The following is a 25374-nucleotide window of genomic DNA, read 5'->3' on the forward strand; positions in this document are numbered from 1 at the left end:
CACCACATCCACTCGCACACACGCACGCTCATACGCACACACATCCGCACGCATGCACGCACGCAGACACACGCACGCGCACGCACACACACGGGCCTCCTCCCAGTCTTCACTCACAAACCGCATTAGCTGCTATTGTCTATGGGCTTCCCCGACAGACCGCGAGCCCCTCGGGGGGGCCAGAAACCAAGTATGATCATCCCTATGTGCCTTCCTTTCAGTCTACACCAGGTTAATGGGGTTGATGCGTGGGTGTGACTTCCTGTCCAGGTCTCTGAAGCTTGTTCTTCTGGGGGGCGTGTGTGTGTGATTCTGTTACTAGGCCTGCTAAGGAGAGGAGAGCAGTGTATCTGTCTCCCTTCTGGTGGTTGTGACAATGAGATTGGAAGCCATCTAAGATATGCCAGGAGATGTATGTCTGGACAAGCGTGCCCCGAGCCTGACGGCCCCTATCGTGGCCTCTCTCGCAGGCCGCGCCCCAGACTAGAGAGAGGGCCTGCGCATTCCTGTCCTGCCAGTCCGGCTGTTCCCTCTCCTGTCTCCTCACCTTTCCCACCAAAGCAGCCCCTGCCTCAAGTCCAAGCCTGAGCCCACGGCAGGACACTGGGCTGCCTTCCAGGCGCTGACACCCCCGCCCTGAGGTCCTGTCCACCCGGCCAACTTGCCTCCCAGCTCGGGCCCCTTCCCCTACTAGGCCCCACGGGCGAGGAACTGAGCTCAGGGCCAAGGAATCCTGTCTGAAAAGGGGGGGTAGGGTGAAATGTTTGGGGTCTGGGCTCTGATTGGCTGCGCCCGGGCCACGCCCCCAGCCCTTTCCCCTTTCTCCCCCTTCCAAAGGGGGGCGTGGAGGGAGCCGGGATCAGCCAGGGGCCAGCATGAGCCGGAGGGAGGGAAATCTGGGTAAGGGGCTGAGGGACCGGACGCCGGGTCGCTGAGGGCCGCAGGAGTCAGAGGGGTTGGGAGCTGGGGGTCTGGGTCTCCGCCACCCCCGGGGCCGGGAGGGGAGAGGCCTTGACGGGGAAGAGCAGGGCTCCGGTGTCAGGTAACGAGCGAGCGGGTGAGTTGTGAGAAACGACAGGCGCTAGGGTTTAGAGGAGGCCTGGGGCTGAGGTTTCAGGGACTTGGGCTCAGGACTTAGATCAACGGTTCGAGTACACTCATGGGGAGGACTGGGGTCGGGGTTGGGGCAGGACCCCTGCGTCCACTGAGTCTCGGGAAAGAATCAGAGCTGGGGACTGGAGGAAGGGGTAGAGTAAGGAAAGGCAGTCTTGGAGTCACAGGAAGTAGTAAGTGACAACAGGAGACGAAAGTCTGGGCTGCTGAGGATCGCGACTGGTGCTGGGAAACTGGCGCGGGGTGGGGGCGGGGCGGGGCACCGGGTCACTACATTCCCCAGCGCGCATCTGGAGCGCGCTGTGCGTTTCGGGAAATGGAGTCCCTCCCGGGGCGCCAGACACTGGCCCTTGCGGACCTTGATTCGCTGACTAGCCAGACCAGCGCCTCGCACGGAAGGGGCATCAGGGAGAGAAATGGAAATGGACGTCAGTCTCACTATCTGTAAAACAGGCCTTCAAGGCACCTTCCGATGTGAAGTTCTGTGCTTCGATAATGTCGAAGTCCACTAGCAGTCACTGAGTTGGAAATATGTAAGCCCTGTCCTCAAAGGGCTCTCAGGCTAAGGCAGATATACACAGAAAAGCCATTAAAAGAGCTACCCTGGAACTCATGCAAATGGCCTTAAGTCAAAGGAAGGAGTTCATTTACAAAGAAGGAGTGATTCTGGAGGCTGCACTGTGGAGGCAGTACAGTCATGCACTGCATAACAACATTTGGTCAACAGGTGGACCGTACAGACAATGGAGGTCCCACAAGATTATATGCACTTTTAGCCTGGGCAACATGGTGAAACCCTGTCTCTACAAAAAATACAAAAATTAACTGGGCGTGGTGGCACATGCCTATAGTCCCAGCTACACAGGAGACTGAAGCGGGAGGATCACTTGAGCTCAGGAGGTGGAGGCTGCAGTGAGCCAAGATTGCACCACTGCACCCCATCCTGGGTGAAAGAGCGAGACTCTGTCTCTCTCTCTCTCTCTCTCCCTGTGTGTGTATATATATTGATATATGTGTATATATATAATTTTCTGTATATATAATATATATAATTATATATATTTATATATATGTGTGTGTGTATATATGTATTTGTTCGTTTGTGTTGAGATGAAGTCTAGCTCTGTTGCCCAGGCTGGAGTGCAGTGGCGCACCCTCAGCTCACTACAACCTCCACCTCCCGGGTTCAAGCGCTTCTCCTGTCTCAGCCTCCTGAGTACCTGGAATTACAGGTGCATGCCACCATGTCCAGCTAATTTTTTTTTTTTTTTTGAGATGGAGTCTTGCTCTGTCGCCAGGCTGGAGTGCAGTGGCCTCGGCTCACTGCAACCTCTGCCTCCTGGGTTCAAGCGAGTCTCCTGCCTCAGCCTCCCAAGTAGCTGGGACTACAGGCACGTGCCACCAAGTCCAGCTAATTTTTTTTTTGTATTTTTAGTAGAGATGGGGTTTCACCATGTTGTCCAGGATGGTCTTGATCTCTTGACCTCGTGATCCGCCTGCCTCAGCCTCCCAAAGTGCTGGGATTACAGGCGTGAACCACTGCACCCAGCCATTTTTTTTCTTTTTTCTTTTTTTTTTTGAGACAAAGTCTCGGTCTGTCACCCAGGCTGGAGGGCAGTGACCCGATCTCAGCTCACTGCAACCTCCGCCTCCTAGGTTCAAGCGATTCTCATGCCTCAGCCTCCCCGGTAGCTGGGATTACAGGCACCCGCCACCATGCCTGACTAATTTTTGTAGTTTTAGTAGAGACAAGGTTTCATTACACGGTCTCAAACTCCTGACTTCGCATGATCTGCCCACTTCATCCTCCCAAAGTGCTGGGATTACAGGCATGAGCCACTGAGCCCAATGCCTGGCTAATTTTTGTATTTTTTTTTTTTTTTTTTTTTTGAGACGGAGTCTCGCTCTGTCCCTGGGCTGGAGTGCAGTGGCCGGATCTCAGCTCACTGCAAGCTCCGCCTCCCGGGTTCACGCCATTCTCCTGCCTCAGCCTCCCGAGTAGCTGGGACTACAGGCGCCCGCCACGTCGTCCGGCTAGCTTTTTGTATTTTTTAGTAGAGACGGGGTTTCACCCTGTTAGCCAGGATGGTCTCGATCTCCTGACCTAGTGATCCGCCCGTCTCGGCCTCCCAAAGTGCTGGGATTACAGGCTTGAGCCACCGCGCCTGGCCTAATTTTTGTATTTTTAGTAGAAACAGGGTTTCACCATGTTGGCCAGGCTGGTCTCGAACTCCTGACCTCAAGTGATCTGCCCACCTCGGCCTCCCAAAGTGCTGGGATTACAGGCGTGAGCCACCCCGCCCAACTGATATATATTATATATAATAAAATACATACATATATATTTATTTTAACTGTAGCTTTTCTATGTTTTTATTTATTTATTTAGAGATAGGGTCTTACTCTGTTGCCCAGGCTGGAGTGCAGTGGCATACTCACAGTTCAATGCAGCCTCAACCTCCCGGGGTTCAAGTGATCCTGTCATCTCAGCCTCTCAAGTAGCTGGGACTACCTGCATGTGCCACTATGCCTAGCTTATTTTTGTATTTTTTGTAAAGATGGAGTTTCACTATATTGCCCAGGCTGGTCCCAAACTCCTGGGCTCAAACAATCTGCCTGCCTTGGCCTGCCAAAGTGCTGAGATTACAGACATCAGCAATCTCATCCGGCCCTTTTCTATGTTAAAATACAAAAATACCACTGTGTTCCAGTTGCCTGCTGCACCATAACATGCTGTCCAGGTCTGCAGCCTAGGAGCAATCGACTAACACCACATAGCCTGGGCGTGTAGCAGGCTGTACCACCTAGTTTTGTGTAAATACACTCTATGATGTTTGCACCACGATGAAATCGCCTAAGGATGCATTTCTCAGAATGTATCCCCATTGTTAAGCAAGGCATGACTGTCTTTGAATTTGGCTTTAATAGGATTTCAACAGTGATTTGGGGACAGGCAATACATTTCAGGTAGACCACCTGCTTGACAAAGATCTGGTGCCTCATTTTGCCTCAGTTGGAATAGGCCAGATCCTGATGGGGTCAGGAATGAAGAGCCAGCCTGGGAGAGGTGATCAATGAGCAGGAGTTTGGGACATCCTCATTCCTTCCCCCTTTCCCACCAGAAGACCCCCAGGCTGATTCCTCAGTCTCACTTCTTCCCCACTTGGAGGCCAAGATCCGTCAGACACACAGCCTTGCGCACCTCCTCACCAAATACGCTGAGCAGCTGCTCCAGGAATATGTGAGTGGCAATGGGGGTTGGGGTGCCGGGGGCCGGGGGAATGGGAGCAGACATCACAGAGGTCCTCGATCACCCATTCTCTCAACCTCATTTTCCAGCTGTGGAAATCAGGGCTCCTGAGAGGGACAGCAACTTGCCCCTGGCCACACAGCAAATTGGAAGAGGACCCTGTCTGTGACCCAGATGCCACTCTGTCCTCTCCAGCTTGGAGACACCCTCCTCAGTGCTTTGTTTTTGAGACGAGGCCTCACTCTGTCGCCCAGGCTGGAGTGCAGTGGTGCCATTATGGCTCACTGCAGCCTCAACCTCCTGGGCTCAAGCAATCCCCACCATGCCTGGGTAATTTTTTCATTATTTTGTAGAGGCAGGGTCTTGCTATATTGCTCAGGCTGGTCTTGAACTCCTGGGCTCAAGTGACTTTGGTGCTTTAAGTCAGAGGTAGCCAGGTAGCCTGGGGCAGTGAGGAGAACTCTGATCTGTATCTCAGAAAACCGAGGTTCTAGGCTCTGTGTGACCTTGACACCTCCCCTCCATGGGCCTTGGACTCTCCCCAACAGTAAAAGGAGGCAGCTAAACAAGATTAACTGTGAACTCTCCCATCTGGGATATTCAGGGAAGCCAAGAAGAGGTTCCAATCTGGAGCAACAATTATCCCAAGAGGGCACTTTTACAGAAGACAGGGATCTGCTGACATCTTTAGTTGGACAGAGGACCCTGCCCAAGGAAGGAAGATAATTCCCTAAATTACCCTCATGTAGTGAAGGGAGGGTATAGCTTTGAATCAGACTGTAGGTCTGCCAACTTGTTAACTGTGAGCTTGGGCAGTAACAATAACATTAAAAATAATAATGTAACAACTATGACAGCGGATAGTGGGAGGATAGTGGCATAATAGAACTAGCTTTGGGCTGGGTACATTGGCTCATGCCTGTAATCCCAGTGCTTTAGGAGGCTGAGACAGGAGGATTGTTTGAGCTCAGGAGTTTGAGACCAGCCTGGGTAACACAGTGAGCCCTCATCTCTTAAAAAAAAAAAAAAAAAGAAAGAAAGAAAAGAAAAAGAAAAAGAAAAAAATAGCCAGGCATGGTGGTGCATGCCTGTGGTTCCATCTACTCAGGAGGCTGAGTGGGGAGGATTGCTTGAGCCCTGGAGGCTGTGTGATCAAACCATCGCTCTCCACCCTTGACGACAGTGTGAGACCCCATCTATTTAAAACAAACAAAACTAACTTTGTACTGCTATGAACTTTGGTTCAAATTCCAGCTCTGCCACTTCCTAGGGTAAGTCACTATAGTCACTGTATGTCCAGCCCGACTTTTCTTTTCTTTTTTTGAAGCGGAGTTTCGCTCTTGTGGCCCAGGTTGGAGTGCAATGGTGAGATCTCAGTTCACTGCAACCTCCTCCCCCCAGGTTCAAGGGATTCTTCTGCCTTAGCCTCCCGAGTAGCTGGGATTATAGTCACCCACCACCACATCTGGCTAATTTTTGTATTTTTAGAGATGGGGTTTCACCATGTTGGCCAGGTGGGTCTTGAACTCCTGACTTCAGGTGATCTGCCCACGTCGGCCTCCCAAAGTGCCTGGATCACAGGTGTGAGTCACCATGCCCAACCCCACCTTTATCTTTCATTTGTTCATTCATATGATGTTGATTCATTGAACCCCTGCTCAATGCAGGTACAGAGGTTGAGGAGGATAGGGAAGGGAATGAAGCCCCCTTGGCCTCTGGACTATCTTATGTGATTTCCATGAAGACAGGACAGGAAGCTCCCCCATTCATTGTACAGATGAGAAGACTGAGGCTCAGAGAAGGGAAGTGGTTTTGCCCCAAACTGCACAGCTAGTAAGTGGTGAAGATAGGATTGGACCTCTGGTCTGTAAGGTAACTTTAACAAAAGAGCTGACATTTTTACTGAACTCTTTCTGGGGCCAGGCCCTGTCTTGAACACTTGACATGGTCATAACTGCCTTATCACGTTGCTGCTGTTATTAGGTCCTGTTTATTTATTTATTGAGACAGGGTCTGACTCTCACCCAGGCTGGAGGGCAGTGGTGCCATCATAGCTCACTGAAGCCTTGACCTCCTGGGCTCAAGCAATCCTCCCACCTCAGCCTCAGCCTCCGGAATAGCTGGGACTACAGACATGCGCCACCACACCCGCTATTTCTTTTTTATTTTATTTATTTTTTTTTAGAGCTGGGGTCTTGCTATGTTGCCTAGGCTGGTCTCGAACCCCTGGGCTCAAGTGATTCTCCCACCTTGGCCTCCCAAAGTGCTGACCTAAACTGGCCCAGCGTGGGTCCAGTTTAGGGGGGAAGAAACAGGCATTGGTGTCAAGCGCATGCCACTTTGTTTTGCCCTAAACAGAGCAGCTCTGTTAGGAAGGATTATCATCTGCAAGATGAGGAAACTGAGGCCCCCAGAGAGCGGGTTGGAGAACCCAGTTAACAGCCCCCAGCCGGTGCTCCGGGGCCCCGCTGACCCGCCGGCCGTGTCTCCGCAGGTGCAGCTCCAGGGAGACCCCTTCGGGCTGCCCAGCTTCTCACCGCCGCGGCTGCCGGTGGCCGGCCTGAGCGCCCCGGCTCCGAGTCACGCCGGGCTGCCGGTGCACGAGCGGCTGCGGCTGGACGCGGCGGCGCTGGCCGCGCTGCCCCCGCTGCTGGACGTAGTTCGCCGCCGCCAGGCCGAGCTGAACCCGCGCGCGCAGCGCCTGCTGCGCCGCCTGGAGGACGCGGCACGCCAGGCCCGGGCCCTGGGCGCCGCCGTAGAGGCCTTGCTGGCCGCGTTGGGCGCCGCCAATCGCGGACCCCGGGCCGAGCCCCCCACCGCCACCGCCTCTGCCGCCTCCGCCGCCGGGGTCTTCCCCGCCAAGGTGCTGGGACTCCGCGTGTGCGGCCTCTACCGCGAGTGGCTGAGCCGCACTGAGGGCGACCTGGGCCAGCTGCTGGCCGGGGGCCCGGCCTGAGCGTGGCGGGGCAGCTCGCGCAGCCTCCCTCCTCTGGGCTCCGTTTCTCTCTCTGCTTCTTTGTCTTTCTCTGCTGCTTTCGGTGTCTGTCTGCTCTTAACTGTCTCCGTTGCCTTGGCCTTCTTTGCTTTTTGTGGGAGAGAAGGGAGGGGAGGGGAGGGGCAGGGTCTCAGTCTGTCGCCCAGGCTGGAGTGCAGTGGCACGATCCCAGCACTGCAACCTCAACCTCCTGGGCTCAAGCCATCCTCTCGCCTCAGCCTCCCCAGCAGCTGGTACTACAGGCACACGCCACCACAGCCGGCTAATTTTTTATTTTATTTTTTGTAGAGACGAAGTTTCGCCATGTTGCCCAGGCTGATCTTGAACCCCTGGGCTCAAGCGATCCTCCCGCTTCAGCCTCCCTAAGTGCTTGGATTGCAGGCGTGAGCCACTCTCCCGGCCTCTCTTTGCTTTGCCTGTCCCCTTCTCTTAACTCTTGGGCCCTCCACGTCTGCATGGTAACTCCGTCTGGGTCTACCGTTTTCTCGCTCTCCCTCTTTCCTTGGGCCTGCCTCAGTTCCCTTTGGCCTCCCCCTTTACCCAGCTCTTGGGAGGTCTCTGTTTTTCTCCATCCCCACTTCCTGCCTCCCCGTGGCCCCCTGTGAGCTCATGTGTACATCTCAGCCTCATCCCAAGGAGGTGACACCTTGTCTCCCTGTCCCTGTCTGGCCGTCTCTCTGTGCTTCCCTGGCCAGGGGCGTGCCTGCTGGTCTTGTTGGGGGAAGGCGATTCCGCATCTCAGCCACCTTCCTCAGGCTCACTCCACCCAGATCCCCAGTCTCCCACACCCCATCCCTTTGGGCCTCAGCCCTGTCCCTTTGATGTCTTCCTTTCCTTCAGCCCCTCTGCCCTGTCCCTGCACACCTCCACTGCCTCCTACCAGATGTGGGGAGACAAAACAAGCAACACCTTAAAAGAGTTTTATTTCTGAAAATAAATTAATTTTTGTAAATAAAATGTTTAAAAATAAAAATGAAACTAAAGTTACCTGTATATATAGTTGTTGAAAATGGGGAGATAGCTTTAGGGAGAAAAGGACCATTGGGGTGCAGGCTGGTCACCCAGACATGCCCAAGAAGCACAGCAGTATAAATAGGAGGCTGACAGCCCCCGTCCAGTGGTGCCCTCTGCCAGCCCAGAACAGGAAGTGGATGTGTCCTAACAGGAAACAGATGTGATGCAGTCCTTAGTTCTTCAAGAATTGGGCTTCCGTGGATCAGGAAGTGAAGCCACTGAGGATGAGAAGTAGAAGAGTAGCCCCAGACAGACAGGCCAACGAGGGGAGCCAATGAGCTTCAGCAGGAAGAAGGAAGCCTGTCTGCTTAGAAAGGCAGGATCTTCATAAAGGGAATGAGGTAGAGACAGGAAGGCAGTCCTGGCTGTCCCAAAATTACAAAAAGGGGAAGGTCTTGGGGAGAGCCTAGGAAGGGGACCAACTGTCCTCTCCCTGTAGAGTGACAGGTGAAGCCTCTTTGGAGAGGTGCATCTTTCCAACCAGGAAGTAGACACCCAGTACCACTAGATGGGTAACCCATGGAATGGTATTCATGGAGATTGACCCAGACCTGGAAGGCAGGCCAGAGGACCTGGGCCAGAAGGCCCTGAAATAAGGAATTGAGGCCTGGCTCCCAGGCAATATTCCCAGACATGGCACCCAAGCCCCATCTGCTAGACAAGGTTTATCTCTTTTTCTAGCCCATAAGCAAGGCAGAAAAGAGGCCATTGTGAAAGAGGAAGTGCTGCAGCCTCTAACAGGAAGTCCTACCCCTCTATGCTGGGTACTTGGCCTTGAGCAGAGCCAAGTCCCTCACAGCTCGGTCTGTCCAGTGGCCATATTCCCGGGTCACGACGTAGCCTCGACATTTCCTCTCGAAGGCCGAGGCCCCAAAGGCGACAAGCCCTAGAGTATCCTCTTCTGGGGGCATTGGCAGCCCCAAAGCTGTCATGATGGCGGCCATGTTGCCCAGCAGGCCTTGGGCCCTCGGTCTTGCAGTCCCGAGCTGAGCCAGCAGGATGGGACTGCCAGGGTTCAGGTCGCTCTGGTCGTCCCTCACAAGCTGGAGGTGCTGGGTCAAGGCCAGGAAGGCCCCCTGGGCAAGGCTCAGCCTTTCCCCATCATCTAGGGTGCGCCAGGTCTTGAAGAAGGCAGTGGCAGGAGGCAGGCTGCTGAGCTGGAGCTCAGGGGCCGAGAAGCCAGGGTCACTAAAGGGGCTACCCTGGTACTGGAGCTGCAGGAGAGACAGAGAGAGACAGGAGTGAGGGGACGGGAGCGGTGCCTGGGACTCTGAATTCACGCCTGCCCACTGAGACTGGCTTCTTCCCAGGAGTCGTCATTTGCTGCGTCTCAGGGAGTTGCTGGGATGTCCTGACACAGGGCAAGGGCCCTAGGAGGCTCAGGTGTGTCATCCTCTGCATGCTAGCTGTGCAACGTGGAGTCACAAGCTTCAGAAATTCCCACCTGGCAGTGTTAATATGAAGATTATAGGAAATAATATAAATAAAGCCCTTAGCAGGCCGGGCATGGTGGCTCACAGCTGTAATCCTGGCACCTTGGGAGACCGAGGTGGGCAGATCACTTCAGGTCAGGAGTTCGAGACCAGCCTGGTTAACATGCCGAAACCCTGTCTTTAATAAAAATACAAAAATTAGCCAGCTGTGGCAATGCATGCCTGCTGTGCCAGCTACTCGGGAGGCTGAGGCACGAGAATCGCTTGAACCCAGGAGGCAGAGGTTGCAGTCAGCTGAGATTGTACCACTGCACTCCAGCCTGGACGACAGAGTGAAACTCTAAAAAAAAAAAAAAGCACTTAGCACAGAGTCTAATATACAATACAGTATCTGATATAAAATAAGGGTATGATAAGCCATCATTAATTAATAATATATTCATATTAATATCAATCGATGAACACTATGATTACATTATTTACTGTAATATTTTCTTTTCTTTTATTATTTATTTATTTATTTTGACACAGAGTTTTACTCTTGTTGCCCAGGCTGGAATGTAATGGCACAATCTTGACTTACTACAACCTCTGCCTCCCAAGTTCAAGCGATTCTCCCGCCTCAGCCCCCCAAGTAGCTGTGATTACAGGCACACGCCACACCACACCTGGCTAATTTTGTATTTTTAGTAGAGACCAGGTTTTACTATGTTGGTCAGGCTGGTGTCGAACTCCTGACCTCAGGTGACACACCTATTTCAGCTTCCCAAAGTGCTAGGATTATAGGCACGAGCCACTATGCCCTGCCTACTGTAATATTTTAAACCAAGTATATTATTGACAATGTAGTTACAGCCTGGTAATCTTTTTTATTTATGGCATTTAGTTATGTTTGTTTATTTTATTTTATTTTATTTTATTTTATTTTATTTTATTTTATTTTATTTTATTTGTTTCCCGAGATGGAGTCTTGCTCTGTCACCCAGGCTGGAGTGCAATGGTGCGATCTCGGCTCACCGCAACCTCCGCCTCCCGGGTTCAAGCAATTCTCCTGCCTCAGCCTCCCGAGTTGCTGGGATTACAGGTGTGCGCCACGACGCCTGGCTAATTTTTATATTTTTAGTAGAGATGGAGTTTCACCATGTTGGCCAGGCTGGTCTCGAACTCCTTACCTCAAGTGGTCCACCCTCCTCAGCCTCCCAAAGTGCTGGGATTGCAGGTGTAAGCCACCGTGCCTGGCCTGTTAATTTTATTACAATCATTAGTAAATATTTGTTAATATTATTACATTTAATTGAGAACCTTCCCCATCAAAGTTTTTATTTCCACAAAGTAAGATCACCAGAATCTTTTTTTTTTTTTTCCCTCTGGGACAGGGTCTCACTCTGTCACCCCGGCTAGAATGCAGTGGTGCATTCTGGCCTCACTGCAACCTCTGCCTCCCGGGTTCAAGAGATTCTTTTGCCTCAGCCTCTTGAGTAGCTGGGACTAGAGGCGTGTGCCATCACACCTGGCTAATTTTTGTATTTTTAGTGGAGAGGGGGTTTTGCCATGTTGGCCAGGCTGGTCTCGAACTACTGACCTCAGGTGATCTTCCCACCTCAGCCTTCCAAAGTGCTGGGATTATAGGTGTGAGCCACAGCCCCTGGCCCTGGGACCTTAGTGCACACTGATAGATGTCCTAACTGGCAGATTGCCTGGTCCCACACCCCCATTTTACAAGTGGAAAAACTGAGGCTTAGGGTACCCAAGGCTGTCCAGGGAATAGTGACAGCTGTGGGACTAGAAACTAGGTCAAAAGGTTCAGTAACTTCACAGGGGCCAGAAATCTGGCCCAGAGAAAGAGCTCCAGATGTCAGGGGCTCCAGGGCCATGCAGATCGTGTAAGTTGTGAAGAAGGCAGGACTACGATGCCAGGTGGGAGTTTTGACCAACAGTATCCCTGTGCCTGCTATGGAGAGGCATTCCACTCATATTCAAGCTTTGAACAGGAGATGTGTGGGCCAAACACAAAAACAGCTGTGGGTCAGACTCAGACAGCAGGCTTCCAGCTTTAACTTCCAGACAGTGTGGGAGGCCATGGAAGGGGGAGGAAATTCCACAGACCTGGTTTCAGATCCTGGCACTGCCAGTTATTAGCTCTGTGACCTCGAGCAAATTATTACCCCCCTCTAAGACTCAGTTTCTTCGTCTGCAAAATGGATTATAATTCCACCTCCTAGAACTGTTTGAAAAGTCAGTAAGAAAATGGAGGTAAAGGACAGGCACAGTGGCTCACGTCTGTAATCCCAGCACATTGGGAGGCTGAGGCAGGTGGATCAATTGAGGCCAGGAGTTCAAGACTAGCCTGGCCAACATGGTGAAACCCTGTCTCTACTGAAAATACAAAAATTAGCCAGGCATGGTGATATGCACCTGTAATCCTAGCTACTCAGGAAGCTGAGGGACAGGAATCACTTGAACCCGGGATGTGGACGTTGCAGTGAGCCAAGATCATACCACTGCACTCCAGCCTGGGTGACAGACATTGGGGATAGAGTTCCAAGCAGGCATGGGCCCAGGTAATCACACAGCATGAATGGTGGGGAATTAAACGTGGCTGTGTGAAGCCCTTCTCTCTCGGTGTGTCCTTTGAACCCTGTCACAGTCCTGGGAGGTCAGCAAAGGCACGTTCAGCATCTCATTTTACAGATGAGGAAGCTGAGACCAAGAGAGGAAGAATGACTTGCCTAAGGTCACCCAGGCACTAGTGACATCAGTGGCAAGAGTGAGTGTGGCTCTAGTGAACACTAGAGTGTTACAGGCATCCCTGTCTCCTTGGGCCACGGAGGAGCCTTCTTCTGGACTTGCTCTGCTCACCCTACCCATGGTAGGGCCAGGGAGGCAGCGTCCCTCTCCCCTCGTCCCCTGCTCATGACCCTTGTCACTCACGTAAGTCTGCAGCAGCATTGACGTGTTCTTCTGCATGTAGAGGGCCAGGCTATAGGCTTGACTGATGGGCTCAGCCGGGGAGATGGGGGCTGCTGAGCTGAGGGGTGGCGACAGCAGGGTCAGCAGGCAGAGGTGGGCTGGCGGAGGAAGTCAGAGGTCAGCACCATGGCCCCGACCCTGCCTGCGATTCATTCATTCATCTCCACAACTCAGGAAAAGGTCCCATCCCTTGTGGGCTACAGCGATCTTGCGTATCCAAGTCAGTGACAAACCCTCCTGCAGGTAGATTATCCCGGCCCAGAACACTCTGAACTCCAGGCTCATTGATTCAATTCAGCTACTTGACATTTTCACTTGAATATTAGTAAGCATCTCAAACCCAAAATATCCAGGGTTTAATTCTTGAATATTCCCCCCAAGCCCCTCCTCTCCCAGGCTCCCCTGTCTCAGGTAAAGGCATTTCCATTCTTCCAATTGTTCAGGCCAAAGTCATGGTGTGCTCTTTGATGCTTCATTTTTTTTTTTTTTTTTTTTGAGGCGGAGTCTCGCTCTGTCGCCCAGGCTGGAGTGCAGTGGCCGGATCTCAGCTCACTGCAAGCTCCGCCTCCCGGGTTCCCGCCATTCTCCTGCCTCAGCCTCCCGAGTAGCTGGGACTACAGGCGCCGCCACCACGCCCGGCTAATTTTTTTTGTATTTTTAGTGGAGACGGGGTTTCACTGTGTTAGCCAGGATGGTCTCGATCTCCTGACCTCGTGATCCGCCCGTCTCGGCCTCCCAAAGTGCTGGGATTACAGGCTTGAGCCACCGCGCCCGGCCGATGCTTCATTTTTTTTTTACTCTGCACACCCAATCCCACAGGAAATCCTGCTAGCTCTATGCTTTAAAGGCAGCCAAAGCAAGTGTGACTTTTTTCCTTCTTTCAGAGATGGTGTCTTGCTCTGTCACCCGGGCTGGAATACAGGGGTGTGATCATAACTCACTGCAGCCTCGAATTCCTGGGAGCAGGCGATCCTCCCACCTTCGCCTCCCAAGTAGCTGGGACTACAGACCCATACCACCACACTCAGTTGATTTTTTAAATTTTATGTAGAGACAGGATCTCGCTATGTTGCCCAGACTGGTCTCCAACTCCCGGCCTCAAGCAATCCTCATGCCTCGGCCTCCCAGAGTGCTGGGATTACAGGTGTGAACCACTCCACCTGCTTATCTTAAATGTAAATAGATGCTGCCAAATTGTCCTTTCAAAGATCAGGTCCAAGCCGAGTGCAGTGGCTCACGCCTATAATCCCAATACTTTGGGAGGCCAAGGTGGGCGGACCACGAGGTCAGGAGTTTGAGACCAGCCGGGCCAATATGGTGAAACCCTGTCTTTACTAAAAATACAAAAAAATTAGCCGGGCGTGGTGGCAGGTGCCTGTAATCTCAGCTACTTGGAAGACTGAGGCAGGAGAATTGCTTGAACCTGGGAGGCAGAGGTTGCAGTGAGCCGAGATCAAGCCACTGCACTCCAGCCGGGGCAACACAGTGAGACTCCGTCTCAAAAAAAAAAAAAAAAAAAAAAAAGGCCGGGCACGGTGGCTTATGCCTGTAATCCCAGCACTTTGGGAGGCCAAGGCAGGCAGATCACAAGGTCAGGAGTTCGAGACTAGCCTTGCCCACATGGTGAAACCCCATCTCTCCTTATAATGCAAAATTAGCTGATGGTGTATGCCTGTAATCCCAGCTACTCAGGATGCTGAGGCAGGAGAATCGCTTGAACCCAGGAGGCAGAGGTTGCAGTAACCTGAGCTCATGCCACTGCACTCTAGCCTGGGCAGTAGAGTGAGACTTCGTCTCAAAAAAAGAAAAAATAGATCTGGTCCAGTCTATGTTCCCACCAACAGTGTGAGGCTCAGAGAGGAGGAGAATAACCTAAGGTCACCACCCAGGAGCAATGGAGATGAGAGACAAACCCAGGGCGGCCTCCTTCATCCCCCTTTTCACATTCCTGAGTTCCCAGAGTTCAGGAGCAACTCAGAGAAGCCTGAGAGGGAAGACCATTTCACTCATTCATTCGACGAACTTCAGGCTTGCAGTGGTTCACACCGGCAATCCCAGCACTTTGGGAAGCCAAGGCAGGTGGATCACTTGAGGTCAGGAGTTCGAGACCAGCCTGGCCAACATGGTGAAACCCTATCTCTACTACCAAAAGAAAAATTAGCCAGCTTTGGTGGCGGGCACCTGTAATCCCACCTACTCGGGAGGCTGAGGCAGGAGAATCACCACTTGAACCCAGGAGGCGGAGGTTGCAGTGAGCCGAGATCATGCCACTGCACACCAGCCTGGGCAATGGAACAAAAACTCCATCTCAAAAAAAAAATAATTAGCGTAACCTGGTGTCGTGCACCTGTGGTCCCAGCTATTCAGGAGGCTGAGGCAGGAGGATTGCTTGAGCCCTGGAGTTTAAGGCTGCAATGAGCAAAGATTCTGCCACTGCACTCCAGCCTGGGCCACAGAGCAAGACCCTGTCTGAAAAAACAAACAAACCAACAAAAAAAGCCACAGTTAGATCACTACACCACTTTCTGTCACACTATCTTTACAGTTTTCTTATTACTAATAAGACACATGTATTGTGTGTCTGCAGAATGAAATTTCCATGAGGCCATGGATTTTTGTCTATTTGTTCACTGCTGTCTCCCCAGATGCTTCAAACAGTACCTAGCACATGAGAGGCATTCAATAAATATTTGTCAAATTAATGATGAAGGAAGCCTTGATGTGGGAGGATTTGGAGGTTTTCAGCAGGTGCAAAGAGAGCTAGACACCTGAGTCAGAAAGAGGAGGGGCTCTGTGGGTCCCCCGCCTCGTGTGTCTCTGGGGCCTGGCGCCCCTGCCTCTCACTCACCCAGTGGACAGCTCATGCTCTCTCCTCAGCTTCCTCCTCTTTGCAGCCTCTGGGTCTTTCAGGACACCTGTCCTTCTGCCCCTCAGGTGTCTTTATACCTGGGGCTGAGCCCCAGGGTGGCCCAAGAGGGAGGGAGGGAGTCACAACCTGGGGAGAGGGGCAGGAGCAGGCAGGGCCCTGGCAAAGTATGAGAGACAGACCTGGCCACCAGTCAGAACAGGGAGCGGGTGGGAGAACCTAGAAGGGGGACATACATTCAACACGGTGAGGCCTGGGACTAGGGCGCAGAAGCCCCAGAGGCAGGAAACGGGTAGGAAAGGGGACACAGATGGGACCCCCAGACCCCTCCAGGTCCCAAACTCGACCCTAAACCCTGGTGGCTGGGGGGGAGGGGGCAAGGGCGTGATGGGGATTATCCTGGGACAAAGGGGCCACCCCACTCCCTGCTGTTCTGCATGTCCTGGGATCCAGTTTCCCAGAGGAGGCCTCCCCCTGCTCCGCCCCACAGGGACCCAGGCACTCAACCCGGGCTCCCAAGGAGTTTGGAAAAAGGACAGGGGGGTGGTGTGTGAGCAACATCATCATCCACACCCAGGTGCACCCTTAGGCACAGGAACAGTCACACGTCTACACACGCATTGGCATGTGGGCACACACAGGCATGGGCATACACTTTCATGCGCTCATTCATTCAGGGTTTATGGGCCCTGTTTGTACACCAGTCCCTGTTTTAAGTGCTGGGGACGGAGCATGGAACAAGACAAACAAAAATCCATGCCCTCGTGGAACTGACACTTTAGTAGGCGTGGCCACTTATATGTGAGATCATGCCAGGCCTACACACATCACACACACAGTGCCAGACACATGCATGTACACAGGAGAACCCATACTGCATCCCTGGGGGCCCAGCCAGAGGCACCTGCACAGAGCAGACGTGGGACACACACCTCATGTTCACAGATGCACGCAGAGGTGGGGACCAGGGATCATGGGATCTGGCCACATCTCAGCCTCTGATACACTAGGAGATCTCATCCCTTTGCCCAGTCACAACACACTTGGACTTACACACACACACGTGAGACCCTGTCCCTTGGGGAAGCCTTGTAGCAGAGGGGCAGGGTCAGAGAGGCAGATGCTGGGTTCTGGTCTTTCTCCAGTGCTTCCTCAATCTCTCCATCGTGGAGCCAATGTTCAGTTCTCATTCCCTGCCCACCCCTTGAGTCAGGCACTGATCGGTCAGACTGCCACCCGAGCAGGCTGTAATCCTGCTCCACCCTAGTTTTCCTGCTCAGGTAGTGACCTGGAGGCAGAGGGGCCCACACGGTCACTCAAGAGGTGTTTTATTTTTATTTTTTTATTTTTTTATTTTTGAGACAGTCTCACTCTGTCGCCCAGGCTGGAGTGCAGTGGCATGATCTCAGCTCACTGCAACCTCTGCTTCGCCTCCCAGGTTCAAGCGATTCTCCTGCCTCAGCCTCCTGAGTAGCTGGGATTACAGGCAAGTGCCACCACGCCCGGCTAACTTGTATATTTTTAGTAGAGACGGGGTTTCGCCATGTTGGTCAGGCTAGTCTCGAACTCCTGACCTCATGATCTGCCCGCCTCAGCCTCCCAAATGTCAGCTGGGATTACAGACATGAGCCACTATGCCTGGCCAACAGGTGTTTTTCTAAGAGACAGGGTCGGCCAGGCGTGGTGGCTCACACCTGTAATCTCAGAAATTTGGGAGGCTGAAGCGGGTGGATCACTTGAGGTCAGGAGTTTGAGACCAGCCTGGCCAACATGGTGAAACCCTGTCTCTACTAAAAATACAAAAATATTAGCCGAGTGTGGTGGCACAGACCTGTAATCCCAGCTACTAGGGAGGCTGAGGCAGGAGAATTGCTTGAACCAGGGAGGCGGAGGTTGCAGTGAGCTGAGATCGCATCACTGCACTCCAGCCTGGGTGACAGAGCGAGACTCCATCTCAAAAAAAAAAAAAAAAAAAAGAGAGAGAGAGAGAGAGACAGGGTCTTGCTCTGTTCCCCAGGCTGGAGTGCAGTGGCACCATTATAACTCACTGTAGCCTCCACCTCCCAGGCTCAAGTGATCCTCCCACCTTGGCCTTTCAAAATGTTAGGATTACAGGTGTGAGCCACTGCACCTGACCCCAGTAGGTATTAACAGAGCACCTACTGTGTGCCAGCACCAGGGTGAATAGTAAGGCAGGTAAGGTCCCTACCTCACGGGCACACAGTCCAGTGGGGGAGACCGGCACGAAACATGTGAATTAACAAACAGCAAGGTTTCCTAAAGTGACATGGTGCTGAGAAGAAGCCCAGACAGGTTGATGCGATGAGCTGGATGTTGGGAAGACTTAGATAGGAGCCTGAGGCCTAGAAAGGGGCAGCTACTTACCTGGAGTCACACAACAGAGGCTAGACTACTGTCCCCAGCTTGGGGCTGGCTGTGGGGTTCCAGATCTGAACTGTGAGCTGAAGGAGGGAGGAGGTTGAAGGAAAAGATGGATTCTGAGGTGAGGGGTCTTAAACAGGCTCTCCAAGGTTGGGGGCTGCCAGGGCTGGCCGGCAGGGCCTGTGCCAGGCAGTTGGTGATGTCAGGGGATTATAGGAGGCCCATTGAATGGGTGCACGGAGGCATGGGCCATGCCATGGTAGTGGAGCAGGTGGAAGAGGAGGGAGAGGAGGGGAGAGTGAGGTGGATACTTGATCTGGTACTATTCACAGGTGGACAGTGTACATGGGGCAGGCCTCACCTGGGAGGGCAGGCTAATCCCACCAGAGCCCACCACCACTCGCCTCTCTCTGGGGCTTCCCTCCCTTTCTCTGTCTCTGCCCCCCACCCCAGGTGTTTTTTTGTTTTTTGTTTTATTTTTTTTGAGACGGAGTCTCATTCTGTCGCCCAGGCTGGAGTGCAGTGGCGCGGTCTTGGCTCACTGCAACCTCCACCTCCTGGGTTCACAGCATTCTCCTGCCTCAGCCTCCCGAGTAGCTGGGACTACAGGCGCACGCCACCACGCCCGGCTAATTTTTTGTATTTTTAATAGAGACAGGGTTTCACCGTGTTAGCCAGGATGGTCTCGATCTCCTGACCTCATGATCCGCCCTCCTCGGCCTCCCAAAGTGCTGGGATTACAGACTTGAGCCACCTTTTTTTTTTTTTTTTTTTTTTTTTGAGATGGAATCTTGCTCTGTCACCCAGGCTAGAGTGCAATGGCATGATTTCAGCTCACTGCAACCTCCACCTCCTGGGTTCAAGCGATTCTGCTCCCTCAGCCTCCCGAGTAGCTGGGATTACAGGCACATGCCACCACACCTGGCTAATTTTTGTATTTTTTTGTAGAGACGGGGTTTCACCATGTTGGCCAGGCTGGTCACAAACTCCTGACCTCAAGTGGTCCTCCTGCCTTGGCCTCCCAAAGTGCTGGGATTACAAGCGTGAGCCACCGCGCCCGGCCCCCTCAAGGTGTTCTTCACGTCTGGAGGAATTATCTTTACCCCAGACCCAGCTCTGTTGTCCAAGGCATCTGTCTCAGCAGAGGTCAGAGGTCAGCAGCTTTGCCCCCTCTACCCCCATTGTGCCCCACCCTGCAGGCCAACTTGTCTCCATCTCTGTTTTGGTCACACCAGAAGCTGATACCTTGGGAATCCCAGCAGTTTAGGAGGCAGTGGGCTTTGGTTCAAGACCTGCCTTTGTTCATCTTTTTTTTTTTTTTTTTTTTTTGAGACAGAGTCTCACTCTGTCTCCCAGGTTGGATGTCTCACCATGGGGTTTCACCATGTTGGCCAGGCTGGTTTTGAACTCCTGACCTTGTGATCCGCCCGCCTCAGCCTCTGAAAGTGCTGGGATTACACGTGTGAGCCACCGTGCCTGGCCTTTTTTTTTTTTTTTTTTTTTTTTTTTTTTAAATACAGGATGTCACTCTGTCACCCAGGCTGGAGTGCAGTGGTGTGATCACAGTTCACTGAAACCTTGACCTCCCAGGCTCGAGCAATTCTCCCATCTCAGCCTCCTGAGTAGCTGGGACTACAGGTGCACACCACCTTGCCTGGCTAATATTTTTATTTTTTGTAGAGACAGGAGTCTGGCTATGTTGCCCAGGCTGGTCTTGAACTCCTGGCCTCAAGTGATCCCCTTGCCTTAGCCTCCCAAAGTGCTGAGATTACAGGTGTGAGCCACTGCGCCCAGCACATTTGCCTCTGTTCTGAATGGGCCCCACTGTGGTTTTCTGGACAACACTGGGTCATGCTTGAGCAAAGGTACCAGATCTCTTGGGAGCACATGTGTAGCCAGGGCATAGGGCTGGGGTCCAGACACAGGCTTGTGGGACATTGAGCCTTTGCCATTGGTTGGGGGCATTATGTGTTACTGGGGCAACCCTTGACAGGCCCAGGAGGGGCCTCATAGTAGGGGTCAGGGCACTTGATGGGTGGAATCAGTGAGAACCTGTGAGTGGGAATTATTATCCCAGTTTCCAGATAAGGGAGCAAACTGAGGCTCAGAGAAGCTAAGGAACTTGTCCAAGCTAGTGATGAACAAAGGTAGGGGCTGGGTGCAGTGGCTCATGCCTGTAATCCCAGCACTTTGGGAGGCTGAGGCGGGCAGATTGCTTGAGGCCAGGAGTTCAAGACCAGCTTGACCAACATGGCAAAATCCCGTCTCTACTAAAAATACAAAAAATTAGCCAGGCCTGGTAGCACACACCTGTAATCCCAGCTACTCAGGAAGCTGAGGCACGAGAATTGCTTGAACCTGGGAGGCAGAGGTTGCAGTGAGCCAAGATGGCACCACTGTACTCCAGCCTGGGCGACAGAGGGACGCTTTGTCTCAAAAAAGAAAAAAAAAAAAAGATTAGTAACTTTATCGTTATTGTTAAATACCTGTTCATTTGAAAACTTGAAGCAGATCATAAATGAACAAAGACGAAATCAACAAACCTCCCTATTTCACCACCCAGAAATAACTATGACTGTGTTAACATTTAGTGAGCATCATTCCAGACATCTGATCAGATAAACAGAAAAAGATTTTATGACAATCAATTAATACTAGATATCTTTTTTTTTTTTTTGAGACGGAGTCTCGCTGTGTTGCCCAGGCTGGAGTGCAGTGGCCGGATCTCAGCTCACTGCAAGCTCCGCCTCCCAGGTTTACGCCATTCTCCTGCCTCAGCCTCCCGAGTAGCTGGAGTACAGGCGCCTGCCACCTTGCCCGGCTAGTTTTTTGTATTTTTTAGTAGAGACGGGGTTTCACCATGTTAGCCAGGATGGTCTCGATCTCCTGACCTCGTGATCCGCCCGTCTCGGCCTCCCAAAGTGCTGGGATTACAGGCTTGAGCCACCGTGCCTGGCCTAGATATCATATTTTTAAAATTACATTTAACTTTATTTGAATTTAACAAAACGAATAGAAATAGAAGTTTAACTGAAAGAACTGTGGAACTTCAGATAAATGTTTCTTCACTATAAATAATATTTCCTGTAAGATTCTTCCAAGTTAAAAAAAAAAGATTTGCAAACCATGAGGGATAAACTCATTATTTATTTATTTTAGTTTAGTTTTTTGAGACAGAATCTCGCTCTGTTTCCCAGGCTGCAGTGCAGTGGCACAATTTGGCTCAATGCAACCTCCACCTCCCAGGTTCAAGTGATTCTCCTGCCTCAGCCTCCTGAGTAGCTGGGATTACAGGCGCCCACCACCACGCCCGGCTAATTTTTGTATTTTTAGTAGAGGGTTTCACCATGTTGGCCAGGCTGGTCACAGACTCCTAACCTCAGGTGATCCGGCTGCCTCGGCCTCCCAAAGTGTTGGGGTTACAGGTGTGAGCCACCGCGCCCGGCCCCTCTAAGGTGTTTCTTCACATCTGGAGGAATTAGCCTCACCCCAGGCCCAGCTCTGTTGTCCAAGGCATCTGTCTAGACAGAAGTCAGAGGTCAGCAGCTCGCCCCCCTCTACCCCCTTTGTGTCCCACCCTGCAGGCCGACTTGTCTTTATCTTTGTTTTGGTCACACTAGAAGCTGAATTCTTGGGAAACCCAGCAATTTAGGAGGCAGTGGGCTTCCGTTCAAGTCCTGCCTTTGTGCATTTTTTTTTTTTTTTTTTCAGAAGGAGTCTCACTCTGTCGCTCAGGCTGGAGTGCAGTGGCGTGATCTCGGCTCACTGCAAGCTCCGCCTCCCAGGTTCAAGAGATTCTCATGCCTCAACCTCCCGAGTAGTGGGGATTACAGGCATGAGACAACACGCCCGGCTAATTTTTACATTTTTAGTAGAGACCAGGTTTCACCATCTTGGCCAGGCTAGTCTGGAACTCCTGGGCTTAAGTGACCCGCCTGCCTTGACCTCCCAAAGTGCTGAGATTACAGGTGTGAGTGAGCCACCATCCCCAGCCCAGTTGCTATTAATTTTTAACATTTTCTTCACTCTTTCCCTACACCCAGATTTTTCTTCATTATATTGCTACTTTTAATTTACTAGTATTCATAACGTGTATAGTATATTCCATTCTGTACCTCAGACTTTTTAAAGTATTTAATCTTAGATTGATATTTAAATATTTTCAATGGTAGCCAACTACCATTTAATATTTATTTATTTATATTTTTTTATGTTTAGAGATGAGGTCTCATTCTGTTCCCTATGCTGGAATGCAGTGGCTCAGTCGTGGCTCACTGCAGCTTTGACCTTCCAGGCTCAATCTCCCACCCTAGCCTCCCGAGTAGCTGGTACTACAGGCAGGCACCACCATACCTGATTGATTTTTTTTAAATTTTGCCAGTAGAAACCCAGCTATTGGCCTCCTGTGGTGGCTCATGCCTATAATCCCAGCACTTCCAGAGACTGAAGATCACTTGAGCCCAGGAGGTTGAGGCTGCATTGAATTATGACTGCACCACTTCACACCAGCCTGGGCAAGAGAGCAAGACCCTGTCTAAAAAAAGGAAATAAACCCAAACCCAGCCATCAATGCCATCCATTCCCCCAGGATCACTGGCCAGTGAAGTCTGCTAACGTGTTCCTCGGCCACCTGAAGCCATACACACTGCTGGGCACTTCACTTCTGGGGTTTTCAGTAACCAGATCCATTGCAACTTGGGGAGCTTGGCTTTTTAGTGATTGCTGATCCCAAGGCTGACCCTGAGCTTCTCACAGAGGCATTTTCCATTCACTCGCCCACCTTGGTCAGTGTCAATCAGACTCCTCTGTTCTATATGGATGTCGCCATCCCACGTAACAAGAGTTCAATTATTGGGCGCCTTGCAGTGGGTGGTATGCCAGAAAAAGCCTCCATCCGGCGGCACTAACTTCCCCTGGGAACCACAGGAAGCTGTGCTTGTGATAAGGGCTGTCCACAAGTTTTCCAGTTCTTCTCCTTCCAAGCATGTGGCAAGAGTTGGCTTCTCTAACCCCTTTAGTTACGGCTATCTCTGTATTATTTTCAGACAAGGTCTCGCTCTGTCGCCCAGGCTGGAGTGCAGTGGCTCAATCATGGCTCACTGCAGCCCGGACCTCCTGGGCTCAAGCGATCCTCCCACCTCAGCCTCCCGAGTAGCTAGGACTACAGATGTGTGCCACCACCCCGGCTAATTTTTGTATTCTTTTGCAGAGACAGAGCCTTGCCAAGTTGCCCACGCTGGCCTTGGGCTCCTGGGTTTGCCCAACTCGGCCTCCCAAAGTGTTGGGATTATGTGCATGAGCCACTTTGCCTGGCCAGGGTTAGCTGTTTGACTGGTCAATAAAATATGAGCTGAATTGACATGTGTCACTTCTAGGCAGAAGCTATAAAAGCCTTCTTTTTCTTCTTTTTTGTTTTTTTGAGACAGAGTTTCACTCTTGTTGCCCAGGCCGGAGCGCAGTGGCGCGATTTTGGCTCACTGCAACCTCTGCCTTCCCAGGTCAAGTGATTCTCCTGCCTCAGCTTCCTGAGTAGCTGGGATTACAGGCATGCGCCACCATGCCTGACTAATTTTGTATTTTTAGTAGAGACGGGGTTTCTCCATGTTGGTCAGGCTGGTCTCAAACTCCCGACCCCAGGTAATCTGCCCACCTTGGCCTCCCAAAGTGCTGGGATTACAGGTGTTAGCCACCGCACCCAGCCCTTTTTTTTTTTTTTTTTTGAGACCGAGTCTCGCTCTGTTGTCCAGGCTGGAGTGTAGTGGCATTGTCTCCACTCATTGCAGTCTCTGCCTCCCAGGTTCAAGGAATTCTCGTGCCTCAGCCTCCTGAGTAGCTGGGACTACAGATGCATGCCACCACGCTCGGCTAATTTTTGTATTTTTAGTAGAGACGGGGTTTCACCATGTTGGCCAGGCTGGTCTTGAACTCCTGGCCTCAAGTGATCCACTCACCTTGGCCTCCCAAAGTGTTGGGATTACAGGTGTGAGCCACCATGCCCGGCCTTTTCTTCATTTTCTTTTTTTAAATACTGTCCACGGTCCTGGACTAGATTTCAGGATTTTTCAAGAGAAGCAGGAAATCCATTTTGCCTGAGAAATGTGGTGTTGTTGCTATGCCAAACTAAATGCACACAAGACTGGATTTGCTCCATTTGTGAACGTTGTAGTAGTTCTGAGCATGAGTTCGGGAGTCTGGGGTTTGAATTCTGGCAGTACCACTCATCCGTTCTGCACAGTTGAAGGTCCCAGTTTCGTCTCTAAAATGGAATTCAACCTCATAAGATTTTTTTTTTTTTTTTTTTTTTTTGAGATGGAGTCTCGCTGTTGCCCAGGCGGCAGTGCAGTGGTGCGATCTTGGCTTACTGCAATCTCTGCCTCCCAGGTTCAAACAGTTCTCTTTTCTCAGCCTCCTAAAAAGCTGGGACTACAGGTACACACCACTACACCTGGCTAATTTTTCTATTTTTAGTAGAGACGGGGTTTCACCATATTGGTCAGGCTGGTCTCAAACTCCTGATCCCAGGTGACCCACCTGCCTTGGCCTCTCAAAGTGCTGAGATTACAGGCATGAGCCACCATGCCCGGCCTTCATAAGATTTTTATGAGGATCAAATGAAATGCTGAAAGCACTTAGTAATATGTCCAGGAGCAGGGTCTTGCTCTGTCACCCAGGCTTGAATGCAGTGAGTGGCATCGTCATAGCTCACTGCAGGCTCAATCTCCTGGCCTCAAGCAATCCTTGCCCCTCAGCCTCCCAAGTAGCTGGGACTACATGTCCAGCTAATTTTTGTATTTTTGTAAAGATGGGGCCTCGCTATGTTGCCTTGGCTGGTCTTCAACTCCTAGTCTCAAGTTATCCTCTCACCTTGGCCTCCCGAAGTGTTGGGATTATAGGTGTTAGCCACTGCAACTGGCCAGGACAGTGACATATTTATTTATTTATTTGAGACAGAGCCTTGCTCTGTCGCCCATGATGGAGTGCAGCGGCACGATCTCAGCTCACTGTAACCTCCACCTCCTGGGTTCAAGCAATTCTCCTGCCTCAGCCTCTTAAGTAGTTGGGATTACAGGCACATGCCACCATGCCCAGCTAATTTTTGTACTTTTAGGAGAGACAGGGTTTCACCATACTGGCCATTCCTGATCTCGAACTCCTGACCTCATGATCCGCCCGCCTAGGCCTCCCAAAGTGCTGGGATTGACAGTGGCATTTAAATAGAGACCTTTTAGAAAGGTGAGAGAGGCCGGGCGCGGTGGCTCAAGCCTGTAATCCCAGCACTTTGGGAGGCCGAGACGGGCGGATCACGAGGTCAGGAGATCGAGACCATCCTGGCTAACACAGTGAAACCCCG

General features: G+C 51.7%; 2 protein-coding genes and 1 pseudogene across 11 annotated transcripts; 2 read left to right on the top strand and 1 right to left on the bottom strand.

Annotated features, from left to right (window-relative positions):
• The first annotated feature begins 104 nt into the window (after nt 1-104).
• On the top strand, nt 105-8341 carry CTF1 (cardiotrophin 1). 10 transcript variants are annotated; one of them, XM_077985990.1, is made up of 4 exons: nt 105-190; nt 4236-4354; nt 4453-4693; nt 6858-8341. In XM_077985990.1, the coding sequence occupies exons 3-4, from the start codon at nt 4538-4540 to the stop codon at nt 7317-7319; spliced, it is 618 nt and encodes a 205-aa protein (XP_077842116.1). In that variant the 5' UTR covers nt 105-190; nt 4236-4354; nt 4453-4537; the 3' UTR covers nt 7320-8341. The 10 variants fall into 10 exon arrangements, with proteins under 10 accessions (XP_077842116.1, XP_014981466.1, XP_014981467.1 ...); XM_077985991.1 differs by lacking the exon at nt 105-190 and adding an exon at nt 835-900; XM_077985994.1 differs by lacking the exon at nt 105-190 and adding an exon at nt 844-900 and having other exon boundaries at nt 4239-4354.
• A 671-nt stretch (nt 8342-9012) lies between these two features.
• CTF2 (cardiotrophin 2) lies at nt 9013-15639 on the bottom strand. Its single transcript, XM_001103395.5, has 3 exons — nt 15624-15639; nt 12737-12873; nt 9013-9586 (listed from the first exon to the last, which is right to left on the bottom strand). Exons 1-3 carry the CDS (start codon nt 15637-15639, stop codon nt 9128-9130), a joined length of 612 nt encoding a protein of 203 aa, XP_001103395.4. The 3' UTR covers nt 9013-9127.
• Nucleotides 15640-18031: 2392 nt separating this feature from the next.
• On the top strand, nt 18032-24689 carry LOC144337995 (uncharacterized; annotated as a pseudogene).
• The last annotated feature ends 685 nt before the right edge of the window (nt 24690-25374 follow it).

This window comes from Macaca mulatta, chromosome 20 (assembly GCF_049350105.2).
Source record: "Macaca mulatta isolate MMU2019108-1 chromosome 20, T2T-MMU8v2.0, whole genome shotgun sequence".
Classification (NCBI taxonomy): Eukaryota; Metazoa; Chordata; class Mammalia; order Primates; family Cercopithecidae; genus Macaca; species Macaca mulatta.

Excerpts from the sequence above, each read along its gene's own strand:
- CTF1 (XM_015125980.3), top strand. The coding sequence starts at position 142 with ATGGGCTTCCCCGACAGACCGCGAGCCCCTCGGGGGGGCCAGAAACCA. Across the intron at positions 191-4,235 it reads TCGGGGGGGCCAGAAACCAA|AAGACCCCCAGGCTGATTCC; the intron begins GTATGATCATCC and ends CTTTCCCACCAG. Across the intron at positions 4,355-6,857 it reads AGCAGCTGCTCCAGGAATAT|GTGCAGCTCCAGGGAGACCC; the intron begins GTGAGTGGCAAT and ends GTGTCTCCGCAG.
- CTF2 (XM_001103395.5), bottom strand. Across the intron at positions 9,587-12,736 it reads CAATGCTGCTGCAGACTTAC|CTCCAGTACCAGGGTAGCCC; the intron begins GTGAGTGACAAG and ends TCTCTCCTGCAG.